Here is a 14,220-nt window from a genome sequence, read left to right on the forward strand (position 1 = left end):
TCATGAGAAGAACATGCTGTGTGTAGCGAAAGACCCCAGGAGACACGAGCAAACACATGGAGTTGACCTCAACCCAATCCAGTAGAGCCACAATGACTCACAGACACATAAAAAAGAACATAATGGGGCTTCCCTGGTGGCGCAGTCGTTGAGAATCTGCCTGCCAATGCAGGGGACACGGGTTCGAGCCCTGGTCTGGGAAAATCCCACATACCATGGAGCGACTAGGCCCGTGAGCCACAATTGCTGAGCCTGCGCGTCTGGAGCCTGTGCTCCGCAACAAGAGAGGCCGCGATAGTGAGAGGCCCGCACACCGCGATGAAGAGTGGCCCCCGCTTGCCACAACTAGAGAAAGCCCTCGCACAGAAATGAAGACCCAACACAGCCATAAATAAATAAATAAATAAAATTAAATTAAAAAAAAAAAGAACATAAATATTTGCTGTCGAAAGCCACTGAAATTTTGAAGTTGTCACACAGCAAAAACTGACTAATACAGGAGACTATTAGTAAACGTACTCAACTTACCATTGTCTACTGAATTGCCATTTCCAGTGTTTAGCATTTACTTGAATGAGTGAAATAATGTTTTCCCTGCAATACCACTTTAGAATCACTTTCAACACAAGTATGATGAAAAAAGTATTTGTCCTTGTAAAATCTGGATGCAAATCCAGCAGGTCTCTTCTTCCCATCTTGTCTTGCATCCTTTTTTTTTTTTTTAAAATTTTTGGTCAGTTCCCTTTCATAGGAGAGAGAAAGGAAACCTGCCCAGAGGACTCCCCACCCAATCTACCCAAGACCTGTTAGTCTCCATAAGGGCCTCTTTTGTTAGAGGCAACATTTTCCTCACTGGCTCTGAGACTCAGTGCCTTCCAAGAAAAGATACATGAGAGGAATAAAGTGCTGGAGATGCCTCAGCTTTTAAGAGACTTTACACCTTTTCTTAAAGAAGATTCCATTCATTTTGAGCTAACTCTAAGTTACCATGTGTCTTCAGAAAGATTTGCAGAGTTCAGATTAATTTGAAAGATTGGTGTGCTGAAGGCTCAATGAGAACTTAAATTTTTTTTCAGTATTAAAGTTCTTGAAAGTTAGCAAATAGGCAGTCATCTTTACAGAGCTTCTTTCCACCTAATCCAGTGTAGACAGCATAGATACACCCAAATTACCTGTAAGCAGGTGAGTAAGTACTGTCATTCAAAGACCTTGCAAGCCTGGGTTGTACAGCAGGCCCATGGAGAAGTGGAACAGTGGATGGTAGTGGTTAAGAACAAGGGCTCTGAAATCAGAAAAAGGTGGGTTCAAATCCCAGCTCCATATTTTCCCAGAGATATGACCCAGACAAGTGACCCAACCTCTCTGAACCTCAGTTTCTTCTTCTGCATAATGGGGATAATAACAGTTCCTACCTTATAGTGTTGTAAAGAAGGATTAAATAAAATAACACATGTTAAATAAAATAATACATGTTAAGATATAGAAAACAAACTTGTGATACCAAAGGGGAAAAGAAAAGGAGGAGGGACAAATTAGGGGTGTAGGATTAACAGATACAAAATAAAATAGAGAAGCAACACAGATATACTGTATAGCACAGGGAACTGTACCCATTATCTTGTAATAACCTATAATGGAATATATCTGCAAAAACACTGAATCACTATACTGTACACCTGAAACTAACACAATATTGTAAATCAACCATCCTTCAATTTAAAAAGAAAAACAAAAATAATAATACAGGTTAAGTACATAGCACATAGTAGGCAGTCAATTAATGTAGCCATATAGGTAGCAGCGCTAATGATCTGCTTTCTCAGTTTTTCTGTATCTTTGGTTAAGCCGTCAGTAGCTCACCTGTGTCATCATCAGGGCTGCTCAGGGTCCACCGGCTTCCTGTGTAGAAGACATCTGTCATTGTGCTCATCCAGGTGGAAGGCAGTGTCCTACGCACCACTGTACAAGCCGGTGAGCATCAGCTACTCCCACCACTTCCCTGCAGCTTGAGGACAAGCACAAGCCCTGGGCTTGGCCAGTCAGGTATTCCTGCCTAAGACCAAGCAAGCAGCACAAACCATAGGGAGGTATTAAAATTCATTCACAGTAGCAGCATTTCAGCAGAGGTTTAAACAGTGTGTGATGACGGCAGCAGCGGTTTCTGGGAGCAGTGGGGCCCAGCTTAGGGCTTTCCAGCATCAGAATCAGAGATGTGCCCCTGCAGCATCCCAAACAGACGTCCTTGCAGGGCACCTCGTTCTGGCCTGCCTCACTTTCTGCCCATCACCTTAGCTGGGCTCTCAGGTCCCTCACATGCTGCCACTCAATCAATTCCTGTTCTGGTTCAATTGGCCAGCAGTTACTGTTGCTTGTAATCAATGAACTCTAATTGATACACTCCCAAAGAGGGAAGCTCTGACGGGCTCTATTGTCATTGACCAATAGTGAGGACTCCAGTTGGGCAGAATTGGGGGCCATATCAGCGTAGAAGTCATTGCTTTAGACTCAGCCTTTGCACTTAGCTAAAAAGCCAGCTCAGATATTTTCAGTCTAACAGTGCAACCCTTGGCACCTTTAAGCAGAAAGATGCCCCTACCACCACCATGGGAATTCTCCTTCCTTCTGAGAGCCTGATGGGTACCATTGCTTCAGGGCTGGCCTTTGACTTCATTATAGAAGGGGAACTTCTTAAAGGAAAAATGTCCAACAATTTTTTTTTCCATAAAACATTTCAAACATACAACAAAGTTGAAAAAAAATGTTTGGTGATCACCCACATTCTTTCCACAAAGATTCTGTCATTAACATGTTACTCTTTTTGCTTTATCATATATCTCATTACAATATTTTTAATTGAAAAACTAATACATGCAAAGAGTGAAAAAATTCAAACATTCCAACATGGTATATGATGAAAAATTATTCTCCTTTCCACATCAGATCCCCAACTCACTTCCCCAAAAGCAATCACGTGTTTACATATGCTTATATGTACAGTTTTTGTTTCTTCTTTTTCCTGATTTAACGTTTTCCTTTTAACGGCCCCTTACTCAACTTACTGTCTTGTCGTTTGCCTTTCTTTTTTCTTTCATTTAACAATATATCTTTCATTCAGGATTCATGCATAAAAACTTATTAAGCACCTACTCTGTACCAGGCACTTTTTCCGTAAACCAGGCACCCTGAATGGGTGGAGTAGTTCTGCTCTCCTCCCTCAGGGCCAAAAATTCAGAAATCATCCCATGTCACCTCATGTGAAACTAGTTAATTCTTTTTTTTTTTTTTTTGGCTGCATTGGGTCTTTGTTGCTGCGCACGGGCTTTCTCTAGTTGTGGTGAGTGGGGGCTACTCTTCGTTGCGGTGTGCAGGCTTCTCATTGCAGCGGCTTCTCTTGTTGTGGAGCACAGGCTCTATGTGCACGGGCTTCAGTAGTTGTGGCACATGGGCTCAGTAGTTGTGGCTCGCGGGCTGTAGAGCACAGGCTCAGTAGTTGTGGTGCACGGGCTTAGTTGTTTCGTGGCATGTGGGATCTTCCCAGACCAGAGTTCGAACCTGTGTCCCCTGCATTGGCAGGCAGGTTCTTAACCACTGTGCCGCACCACCAGGGAAGTCCGAAACTAGTTCTTTTTTTTTTTTTTTTAATAAATTTATTTATTTAATTTTGGCTACATTGGGTCTTCGTTGCTGCACACGGGCTTTCTCTAGTTGCGGTGAGCAGGGGCTACTCTTCATTGCGGTGCGCAGGCTTCTCATTGCGGTGGATTCTCTTGTTGCGGAGCACGGGCTCTAGGCGTGCGGGCTTCAGTAGTTGTGGCACACGGGCTCAGTAGTTGTGGCTCGTGGGCTCTAGAGCGCAGGCTCAGTAGTTGTGGTGCACGGGCTTAGTTGCTCCGCAGCATGTGGGATCTGCCCGAACCAGGGCTCGAACCCATGTGCCCGGCATTGGCAGGCGGACTCTTAACCACTGAGCCACCAGGGAAGCCCAAAACTAGTTCATTCTTAAAGGGACTTTTAAACCAGGGCTTAAATGCCTATAAGACCCAGGTGATAACAAAAATGTATGACGGTATCTGCAACACAAAACAATAAACATTTGGAATCCCTGGCGGTCTAGTGGTTAGGACTCTGTGTTTCTACTGCAGGGGGCACGGGTTCAATCCCTGGTCGGGGAACTAAGATCCCTCATTCTGCATGGCAAGGCCAAAAGAAAAAAAACAAAACAAAATTATGATGTAACAATAAACGTTTGACCACCAGGTGTGCAGGAGATCAGAAGTTGGAACTAAAATGTATTAGTTCTGGGAATTCTTGGGTATTTTCTCTGCTATAAATGAAACTCAGCTATTCCACATTTGGTTGGTTGGTTGGTTTCTTTCTTTTGTTCGGCACCTTGCCCTCTATTCTGTATCTTTTACACACCTCATGGTTTCTACTTCCCTAGGGTTTTTGCTTCCTCCTGATTTTAGGTGAGGGTAGTTCCTCTCTGGCCTTTCTCTATAGCTTGACCACATATTTCCAGCACTCTGTTGGTTACAAGGAACAGAAAACACAGTAAAACTAGCAGAAGTAGGAAGACTTCCTGGACAGATACTAGGTCGTTTCCAAAATCAAAGAAAGAAACACAGGGTTCAGGGCTGCTCCCCGGACGTTGAAACCTAAACCAGGGAGATGGTGGCGTGTAGCCTCTTTTTTCATGATCATTCTCTTCACTGCTGGCCTTTGCTTGTTCTTATTCTTTCCTCCTGCAGGTGGGTTTTCTAAACTTGGTAGAAAGTTATGGTCACAGTTGGCAACCCCAACTTAACATCAGCCCAATGCAGCAAATTCAGAGGGCAGTCCTTCTGTCTCTGCTTTTGTACCTAAACACGCCAGGGATGGTGTGCCCAGTGCCAGAGCACATCTGTGGTCAGGCAGACACAGTGGGTTAGGCTGAGCCCATCCTGGCCAGTGGCCCACTCATCTGGCCATCAGTGGCTTTCCATAAGTGGCATCCCTACCAGAACTAGTTCCCCAAAGGAAGGAGGGTAGCATGGTTAGACAAAACCATGAATATTCATTGCCAAGGCCCTGAGCCTCGGATCCCTCTGCTAACTACCTCCTTCTCTGCGCATTTTCCAGATTTTCCTTCGGGATCCACTCCACCCCCTCTTTCAGCCTATATGCTTCAAATGGGGCTAACACACCCCCTTCATGAGGGGAGGGCATGTATCCCATGCTTGGCCAATCATAGCACCCCGTCACCTTGGTCAAAGTTTCAAGTCCAAAAGCAAGGGTTAGCAAGTTTATTCTATAAAGCAACAGAAAGAGTTGCTGGTTTCAGCAGAAATAATTGATAGTAAATATTTATCATCTCTGTTGTAGCTACTCAGTTCTGTAGTTCTAGCACAAAAGTAGCCATAGATAACATATAAATGCATGATGCTCTGTTCCAATAAAGCCTTATTTACAGAAACAGGCAAGTGGGCCAGATTTGGTCCACAGGCCATAGTTTGCCAAATCCTGGTCTAAAGGATGGGTATATCTATCACCCAAACCAGTCAGGCACAATGTAGGTATTCAATAAAATATAGAATAATGGTTATTACATTTTTAAATAGTTTTTGAAGTTATTATAGTGTAAGGGTAGTAGGTAGATGGCTGCCAATAATAAATAATAATAACTAATAAACTTGATTCTTTACTATTTGTCAATCCCTTTACATATATTTCCCTTTTAAGACTCAGAAAAACCATTTGAGGTAGGTAGAATTATTATCCTCATCTTACAGATGAGGAAACTGAGGCTCGAGGAGGTTAAGAGACTTGTTCAAAATCACACATCTTTGAAGAGCTGGACTTTGGTGAGATAATATATGTAAAATATGTTCTAAAATGCTACTTAGCACATGGTGAGCCTCTGTGGATACTCACTCTTCTCATTGTCATTGTCATAGTCATCACTACCACCACTGTTGTTGCATCTCAGGTTAGGAGAGGTTGAGTAACCTTTCCAAGCCAGGCCTAGGATCTGCCTCTGGATGTGTCCAAGTTTAAAAGGGAGAGAGGGGAAAGGAGAAATAGGAAATGGTTTAATTATACCCTACTTGCTATACAAAGCCTTTGCATCTACTCCCTACCCATGTTCTGTCTCCAGCACTCCGCCCACCTCCAGCCAGACCGAGGTTCCTCAAAAGTGCCATAGCTGGTCTTTGCACAAGCTGTTCCCTCTGCCTGGAACCCTTTTCACCTCATTTCTCTGTCTGCCCAAGACCTTCTCTTCTTACACCTCTGGGGTTATGAATCTGCCTCTTGCAGGAAGCTTTGCCTGACCACTGTGTGAGTCTTTTTTTTCTTTTCTTTTCTTTTTTAATACAGCATGTGTGAGTCTTTATCACACTGTATTGTAACTGTCTGTTTTCTTATTTTTCCTCTTGATTACTCTGTGACTTCCTTAAAGGCTTACTGTTGCATTCCTAGAGGTTAGTATCGTACCTCACACCCAGATAGAACCCAGTTAATGTTTGGTAAACAAGTGAATGGTTCTGGAACAAACCCTGGTAGAATATGTCAGTCAGGGAGACTGTATGCCGTAAGATATGGAACACGAAAAGAACCTGAAAATGACAGTTGGTCTCGGAGATTTCAATGTCACCAGAAAAGGATTGGAAACTCATTTTTCTCAAGAGTAGGTAAGACAACTGACCAGCTCAGGCCTGCCACACCCAGCCCCACATCTAGAAGCTTAGAATTCCTATTCTTGGATAACATTCCTTTACAGTTCAGGAACTTCCAAACCTGTGGGGGGTAGCAGGTGAATTGGAGGCTGTTTTCACTATAAAGGTCCTGATCCACATTGTTGCTTATACAGTATCCTCTTCCAGTATTTCATCTCATCATTTCAAATTCTAATCCATGATGGGAAGGGGCTGCAGTGGGGGAGGAGAAAGGAAAGAGGAGGAAGAACTGAGGATCTGTATCGTGGTTATTTCCATTTTCAACTAAGACTGTGCCCTAGTGACTTTTTAACTAGCTTTTTTTTTTTTTAATTTTTAAAGTTATATATGCTGATGGGAATATAAATTAATATGGCCACATTGGGATAGAGTTTGTCATTTCCTAGGAAATTTGAACGTAAGCATATGCTCTGATCCAGGCATTCCTCCCACACTGCATTTCTCAAACTTACCATGCATGAGAATCACTAAGGGATCTTGTTAAAATGCAGATTCTAGGCTTAGAGAAACTTACACATGTGAATCAGGAAAGCTGTGCAAGAATGTTCATAGCTACGTTGCTCATAATTACAAATTGGAGACCACCCACTGGCAATGAAGGTGTAGATGAAGTGTGATACATTCACAGGGTGACAATGAATGAACCACAGCTGCCTGCAGCAACCTGTTGACTCTCACAGGCTTAAAGGAGCAAGTGAAGGAAAATTAGTCATACTGTTCAACAAGTGGCAACACTAAGCAACATATTTAGGTGACAAAACTATTTTTAAATAATTATTACACAAAATTAGCGATCCTGGAAGAAGGTGGCAGAAGGAAGGAGAAGCTGATGGATAGGAATATGTGAAGGACTTCTTTAGTACTAAGAATGTTCTGTATCTTACGGTGCTGATGGTTACTCAGGTGTTATTCCTTAAATTGCACATTTATGTTTTATACATTCTTGTATGTGTGCCAAATTTTAAATTTTCAAACTTAAAAGACTGTAAAAAGGTATATAGCAAGATGTCCGTCACTCAGACAACTGCACCACAAATACTGCTGTCCTGTCCCCAGAGATAACTCATGTTACCAGCAACCTGGTCTCCTCTGCATTCACAAGTTTATGTGTGTATGTGTGTATATGTATATATGTTAAATTTTATATAGAGAGATACTGTGACATATATGTATTTACATACATATATACACATACACACAACAGCATTGTTTGTGTTCTTTTCTGTCCTTTGAATATTTCACTTAATACATCTTGAAAATATTCCATCAGTGCACAGAGAAACACATTATTCTTTTTATAGTCATAAAGAATTTATTCTATTTTATGAGAGAACCATAATTTAGTCATTTTAATTATTAATTTTTAACCATAAAGTGGTATGTGAACACACTCCCTATTTTTAAAAAATGTGACTAGGGATAATGTTCTCTTATGCATACCTGTGGAAATTGTAGGTTCTCCAATCCTTCCCCTCTGAATCTACTCCCTGCCGCCACCTTGCTTAACTCACAGCCAGTGTGCATCCTGCCAGGACTTTTGCCCTCTGGATTTTCATTTTCACCACTGAAAACATATGTGGACTTGAATATGTGTTTATATCTATGTAGAACTTACTTTTCCTCTTCAATGCAGTATATCTGGAGCTCTAACCATCCCTATAAACATAAAACTGGCTGATTACTTTTATTTGCTGCCTCGTATGGCTAAACCACAGTTGAATCTAACCATTCCCCTATTGTTGTACACTTAGGTTGTTTCTCAAGTTGTTTGCGATGACAGTAGTGTTGCAACAAACATCCCTGGACCTGTCCCCTTGTGCACATGTGCAAGCATTTCTCTATAGGAGAAGAGATGGAAAGCAGAACTGATGAACCATTGGCAGGGCATATCTAAAGATTGATTGCCAGATTGCCCTCCAAAGTGGCTATAACCATTCACACTCCCACTAGCAATGCATTAGAAGACTAATCTCCCTGCACTCTTAGTAAAAGTAGATGTTATCAGCAGTCTTAATTTTTATTGAGCTGATAGGTGAAAAAAAGGAGGACTTTATGGTGAATATTCATTCCCTTATAGTTAGTGATGCTGAATGCCTCTTATAAGTTTGTTGCCCAGAATCTGCATTTAACACGATCCCCAGGTCATTCTTCTGCACATTAAAGTCTGAGAAGCACTGGAGTCAGAATCTGCATTTTAACAAGGTCCCCAGTGATGCCCACGCACAGTTTGAGGAGTACAGTGGGGGAGGAATAGCTGGATCACAGCGTACGCTCACTTTTACTAATATGTGTGGGGTTGTGTTTATCTTTTCTATTCAGACAGGATATAAAACAGTCCTTCAATGTATTTTTAACTTGCACTTCTTTAATCGTAAGTGAGCTTGGACTTTTTTTTTCAAATTCTTACAGGCATATTTTTCTTCTCTGGAAACCAGGTAGTCACTGAATCTTCTTACTTTGCTTCAAACACACGAAAGCTGATCTCCTGGGGGCTTTTGCTGTTATGGTTTTCTCTCCCTGGAACGTTCTCTCCCTGGTTCTTCCCAGGGCTGCCTATTATATTCAGGTTTTAGCTCAAAGGTCACTTCTAGCGAAACTCAGGTACCGCCCCTACTACCACTCTTCATCTCGCCACCCCGTTTCACCTTGACCATGGCCCCCACCCCTATCTGAAATGACCTGCACACTCGTTCTTTCCTTCCTTCTCTGACTGCCCTGCTGGATCTTGTTTGTCTTGCCTACCCCTCTATACCCAGCACCTGGAACAGAGCCAGGCAACAGTCTGGACTCAAATTATCATCAGATGAACAAATAAATGAATTCTCGGCAGATGAAGAAATGAGATTTGCTCCTGTCTAGCTTTACGCCCCACTGGGGCATCACTTTTACCTGGATAAACACTTCTTGATTCATTCCTGTATCCACAGTGGAAAATACTAGGTGGTAACGACAGAAGTCAAGTGAGGTGGCTGTAGGAGAACACGACCCAAGCAAGGTGCTCAGCCCCACAGGAGGCCCAGGACAATCAGAGAGACAATTATATTTGTATCTATTTCTCTTAAAAAAGAAAGCAATTACTTGACCAACATTAAATAATATTGTAGTACTCATTTAATATATAGAGAGATACTGGTATAAAGGCGTGGAAATCTGCAACTCAAGAAGGGTTGGGTAATGTCAGTACAGGCTTGTGTGCTTCCAATTTATTCCCACATAAAACAGAATATCTGTCCCAAGTTCATTGGAACCACCAATTTTTTTGTTTTTTGGCTGCGCCACACAGCTTGTGGGATCTTAGTTCCCCAGCCAGGGATTGGACCTGGGCCCTCAGCAGTGAAAGCGCCAAATCCTAACCACTGGACCACCAGGGAACTCCCAGAACCACCAATTCTAGATGAGCATTAGCTATTTTTACAGATAACTGTAACTCTTACCCTACTATTATAAATAACTTAACATTTAGAGAGTACTGCCTCTGTAGTAGACATTGTTCCATGTACTTTATATACATGTATTCATTCATCCTCACAACCACCCTGGCTGTATTAGCATCGCCATTTTATTGAAGAGAACACTGGGGCACAAGGCAGCTTTCTCAATGTCACATGGTAACAGAGCCAGGATTCTCACCCAGGCTGGCCCCAGTCCATGTGCTTCGTAATGACATGATACTGCCTCTGGAATCTTTGTAATGCTTTGTAAGATGTCAAATGACCAGGAGAATCTTCTGTATAATTCAGAGGTACACTTCACCTCTTGGCAAAATGCTTAAGTTATCAAAATTACAAATATACTCTGTTTTTATTTTACAAAGGGACAAGCGTTGAAAATTTATTGACTTTCTTTTTGAAGAAAGGGAACTACCTAACAACCATTAAAAAAAAAAAAATCAGGATACAGGTGATATACATATAAAGAATGAGAAAGTAACTAGTTTCCAAGAGAAACATGCTATGGAGTGAGTATTTGAAATGCATGTTTGGCCATGATTCCCTTGTTAGGTGATTTTGTTGCTGAAAATAATGAAAAGTTGTCACCTGTAAAAAACCTCTATCTGCGTGTTTATATTTGGCAACAGAATTTCCTAATCTGTTTAAACATCTTCCAAATAAAGAGCTTCAGTGGGTTTGAAATCCAGTTGTTAAAGATATAGTTTAGGTTAACCTCTTCAGGTTAATTTGTAGAAGCCCCAGCTTGATCATCAGGGAAAATGAAAATTTACGAGCTGGATTTCAAAGAAAATAGTCAATTTGTGTAACCGGTGAATGGGATTAAAAAGGGAGAACCATGATTCAAGCATAGCCAATGATACTTTGTTTTTTTCTACATATCCTGTGAGGGTTTTTTTTTTTTCTCTTCAGTTCTTCAGTGATAACCCTTGAAATCAAGCCATTAAAACCAAACATGGTAATAAGATTAATTTAGGACCATAACGTTGAATGGATGTACTGTAAAATACTAAAACAGTGCCTTCAAAAAAGGAAGCAAGTTTTGTTTTTTTTAAAATTTATTTATTTTTTATTTATTTTTATGGCTGTGTTGGGTCTTCATTTCTGTGCGAGGGCTTTCTCTAGTTGCGGCAAGCGGGGGCCACTCTTCATCGCGGTGTGCGGGCCTCTCACTATCGCGGCCTCTCTTGTTGCGGAGCACAGACTCCAGACGCGCAGGCTCAGTAATTGTGGCTCACGGGCCCAGTTGCTCCGCGGCATGTGGGATCTTCCCAGACCAGGGCTCGAACCCATGTCCCCTGCATTGGCAGGCAGATTCTCAACCACTGCGCCACCAGGGAAGCCCAGGAAGCAAGTTTTAATCTGTTGCTGTCATTATATTTGTAGAAAATATTGATAATTTACTTTGCCTTTTGTTGAAATATATTCAAGGAAAATGCAAATCAAAACCGTAGTGAAATATCATTGTATGTCAATTTGATTGGCAAAAATTAAGACATCTGACAATACGGAGTGTGGTAAAGGATGTGACTCCACGGTACCTCTTACCTTGCTGGGAGAAGTGTAGATTGGTGCCTCCACTGTGGCATCATTTCTTACATAGTCACTTACAATCCAACCAATGTATACATTCATTTAAGAAACTGACACTTCTTAGAAAGATCATAGCTGCATTATTCACGTGGCAAAGACTGGGAAACAACCCAAGTGCCCATCAACAGGAAGGCAGATGAACCAACTGTGATATTTTCACACCATGGAATATTACACATCAAACTGGTTGAACAACAGTGATAATTTGGATGATCTTAGCCATATAATAAATGCGGGGGAGGAGTAATTACTGGAAGATTACATGCCCTTTTCATGAAGTTCTTTAAAAATTAAAATTTAAGGAATACATGTAGGTGCAAAAAAGACTTGCTAAGAAAAAAAAGCAAAGGAATGAAGAATGAAGGGTTTAGGTGGATGGCTATTCAATTCGGGGAGGGGATGAAGGGGGATATATAAGAAATGCAGGTCATGGTTAAGGTCCTAGCTTGGGTCAGTGAGTTCCCTGGTATTAATTATATTGTAATAAGCCAAGCAACAAACAAGCAACCAGACAAATACAGGTCAGCGACAGGTCAGGGATGACAACGGGTCTTGTACCAAAGATTGGTTAATCCAGTTGTGTGCACCTGAGCTGAAGAAATTATTTCTATCCATAGCAAATACAAACACACCTCAAGTAGTAAAAAGCGGTATCAGATGCCTCCCAACCTCCCGGCTGGGTGCATTTCCTTCTTCACCTTCCCCAGAGGCAACCATTGGCCCCTAGAGATCCTTCTGAGACATTCCAAAAGGTCACACGATAAACAGAAGCACACACGTATGTTTTGAAATGGCTTTACATATATGTGTACCTAGACACATGTACACACATCCCAAAGAAAACTTTAAAAGTTGCTTTTAAAAAATCTCTCGAAAATTTAACCTTGAGTGACTTCACCTGGCTTTACACAAACATCCCTACAATCAATTCACAACTTGAAAATCAACGGGAAGTTTGAGGAAAACAGCTCCTTTTTTAAGAAATATAAAAATGCTCTTCTTGCAGACAGTCCCTTAGGGTTTGTCAAGGGTAACCTCCCAGAAGGTGAATTACAGGACGCTGCGAAACCCCACAGGGCCGGAGCAAGCCATGGCAGAAAAGCTCACCGCGGCGATGTTAGAAATACGGATTCCCAGTCCCCGCCCCACGGATTCAGAGCTGAACACGGGTCTTTTTTAACCAAGGCCCCCACGTGACTCTCAGGTTCGGGCAAGCTTGGGGCACAGCCCCGCCTTAAGTAACTCCCCAATGGAAGAAAGTAAACATCTGGGGCTTGTAGGTGGCTTTCTTGCTCCCTGTTGGATGTCGTTTACCTGGTGCAAGGAGGGGTCCCCTCGGGTCTCATCAGGGGCCCAGTCAGTCTGAGCACGAACGCCAATTAGCTCAACCCCCCCGAGGACCACGCCTCAGTCACCTGCTGGGCGGGGCCCGCGCCCCTGTCGGCCCCAGGCCTCTTTCCTCCGTGTGGTCTCAGACCCCGGGCGCCAGAGTGCGGGGACCGGGGGAGAGACGCTGCATGGAAATGCAGATGCCTGGGCTCCGCCGCCTGAAGCCAAAACTTCCGGAATCTGCATTTTTAACCAACTCGTCCAGGACCAGTAAGTTCACCCTGCCGTTGGAGACGCACTAGCCTCATTTAAATTTTAAATTCGAATATGCAGCCACGAGTGGAGGTCGTGCTTCTCAACCTTGGCTGCCCTTCAGAATAACCTGGGGAAGCTTTTTAAAATATATGTACACCAATGCCCAGGTTTCAGCCCAGACCAATTAAGCCAGAATCTAAAAGCGCGGCCTCTGCGGCAGGAGCCGCAACGGCATCACCTGGGAGCTCGTTAGCAATACAGACGCTCAGGCCGCACCCCAGACCCACTGAGTCAGAATCTGCATTTTAACGAGATCCCCCGTGATTCGCGCGCACATTAAATTGGAGGAGAGCCGTGCTTCTAAAATTTTAATGGGCAAACGAATCACCTGGGGATCTCGTTAAAATGCAGACACGGTTTCTCAAACTTAAATGTGCATGCGAATCACCTGGGGAGCTTGTTAAAATGCAGATTCTGATTCAGCGGGTCTGGGGTGGAGCCCGAGAGTCTGCATTTCTAACGAGCTTCCCAGGTGGTGCGGGCTTCCCGGGTGTGGACCGCGCTTCCCCAGGAGTCCCGAGGTCTTGGCTCCGGGCCAATCAGCCGTCAGGGCTCTTGATAAATTGCCCTGCTCGGGCTGAGGAGCAGAATTGCCGGGACATGCGCGCTCCGGCCGACGGGGAGGGAGGGGGGGTAATTTCCCAACTCCGGGAATTGGTTGCGTGAGGCTGGCCACTCGTAGGGACGCGCCAGAGCCCTGGTCCTCACGCCATGTCGCGGCGCAAGCAGGCCAGGCCCCAGCATCTCGGCTCCGAGGAGCCGCAGCCAGAGCGCCAGGAGTTCGCCGAGGCGGCCCCGGAGGTGCTGGGGGAGACGGGTGA

At 43.3% G+C, this 14,220-nt stretch overlaps 1 protein-coding gene across 2 annotated transcripts in view; it reads left to right on the forward strand.

The window, feature by feature from the left end:
* ZFP64 (ZFP64 zinc finger protein) overlaps positions 1 to 14,220 on the forward strand; it is a 76,744-nt gene that overhangs the window by 42,306 nt on the left and 20,218 nt on the right. Inside the window, exon 1 of one of the 2 annotated variants that reach the window (XM_068523887.1) lies at positions 14,073 to 14,216. The exons of the other annotated variant lie outside the window; for it this stretch is intronic. Within the exon in view, the coding sequence (XP_068379988.1) occupies positions 14,111 to 14,216 (106 nt within the window). The 5' untranslated portion in view covers positions 14,073 to 14,110. Of the gene's footprint in view, positions 1 to 14,072; positions 14,217 to 14,220 lie in introns of those variants that run through there. 2 annotated transcript variants of the gene reach the window in all.

This window comes from Eschrichtius robustus, chromosome 16 (assembly GCF_028021215.1).
Source record: "Eschrichtius robustus isolate mEscRob2 chromosome 16, mEscRob2.pri, whole genome shotgun sequence".
Classification (NCBI taxonomy): Eukaryota; Metazoa; Chordata; class Mammalia; order Artiodactyla; family Eschrichtiidae; genus Eschrichtius; species Eschrichtius robustus.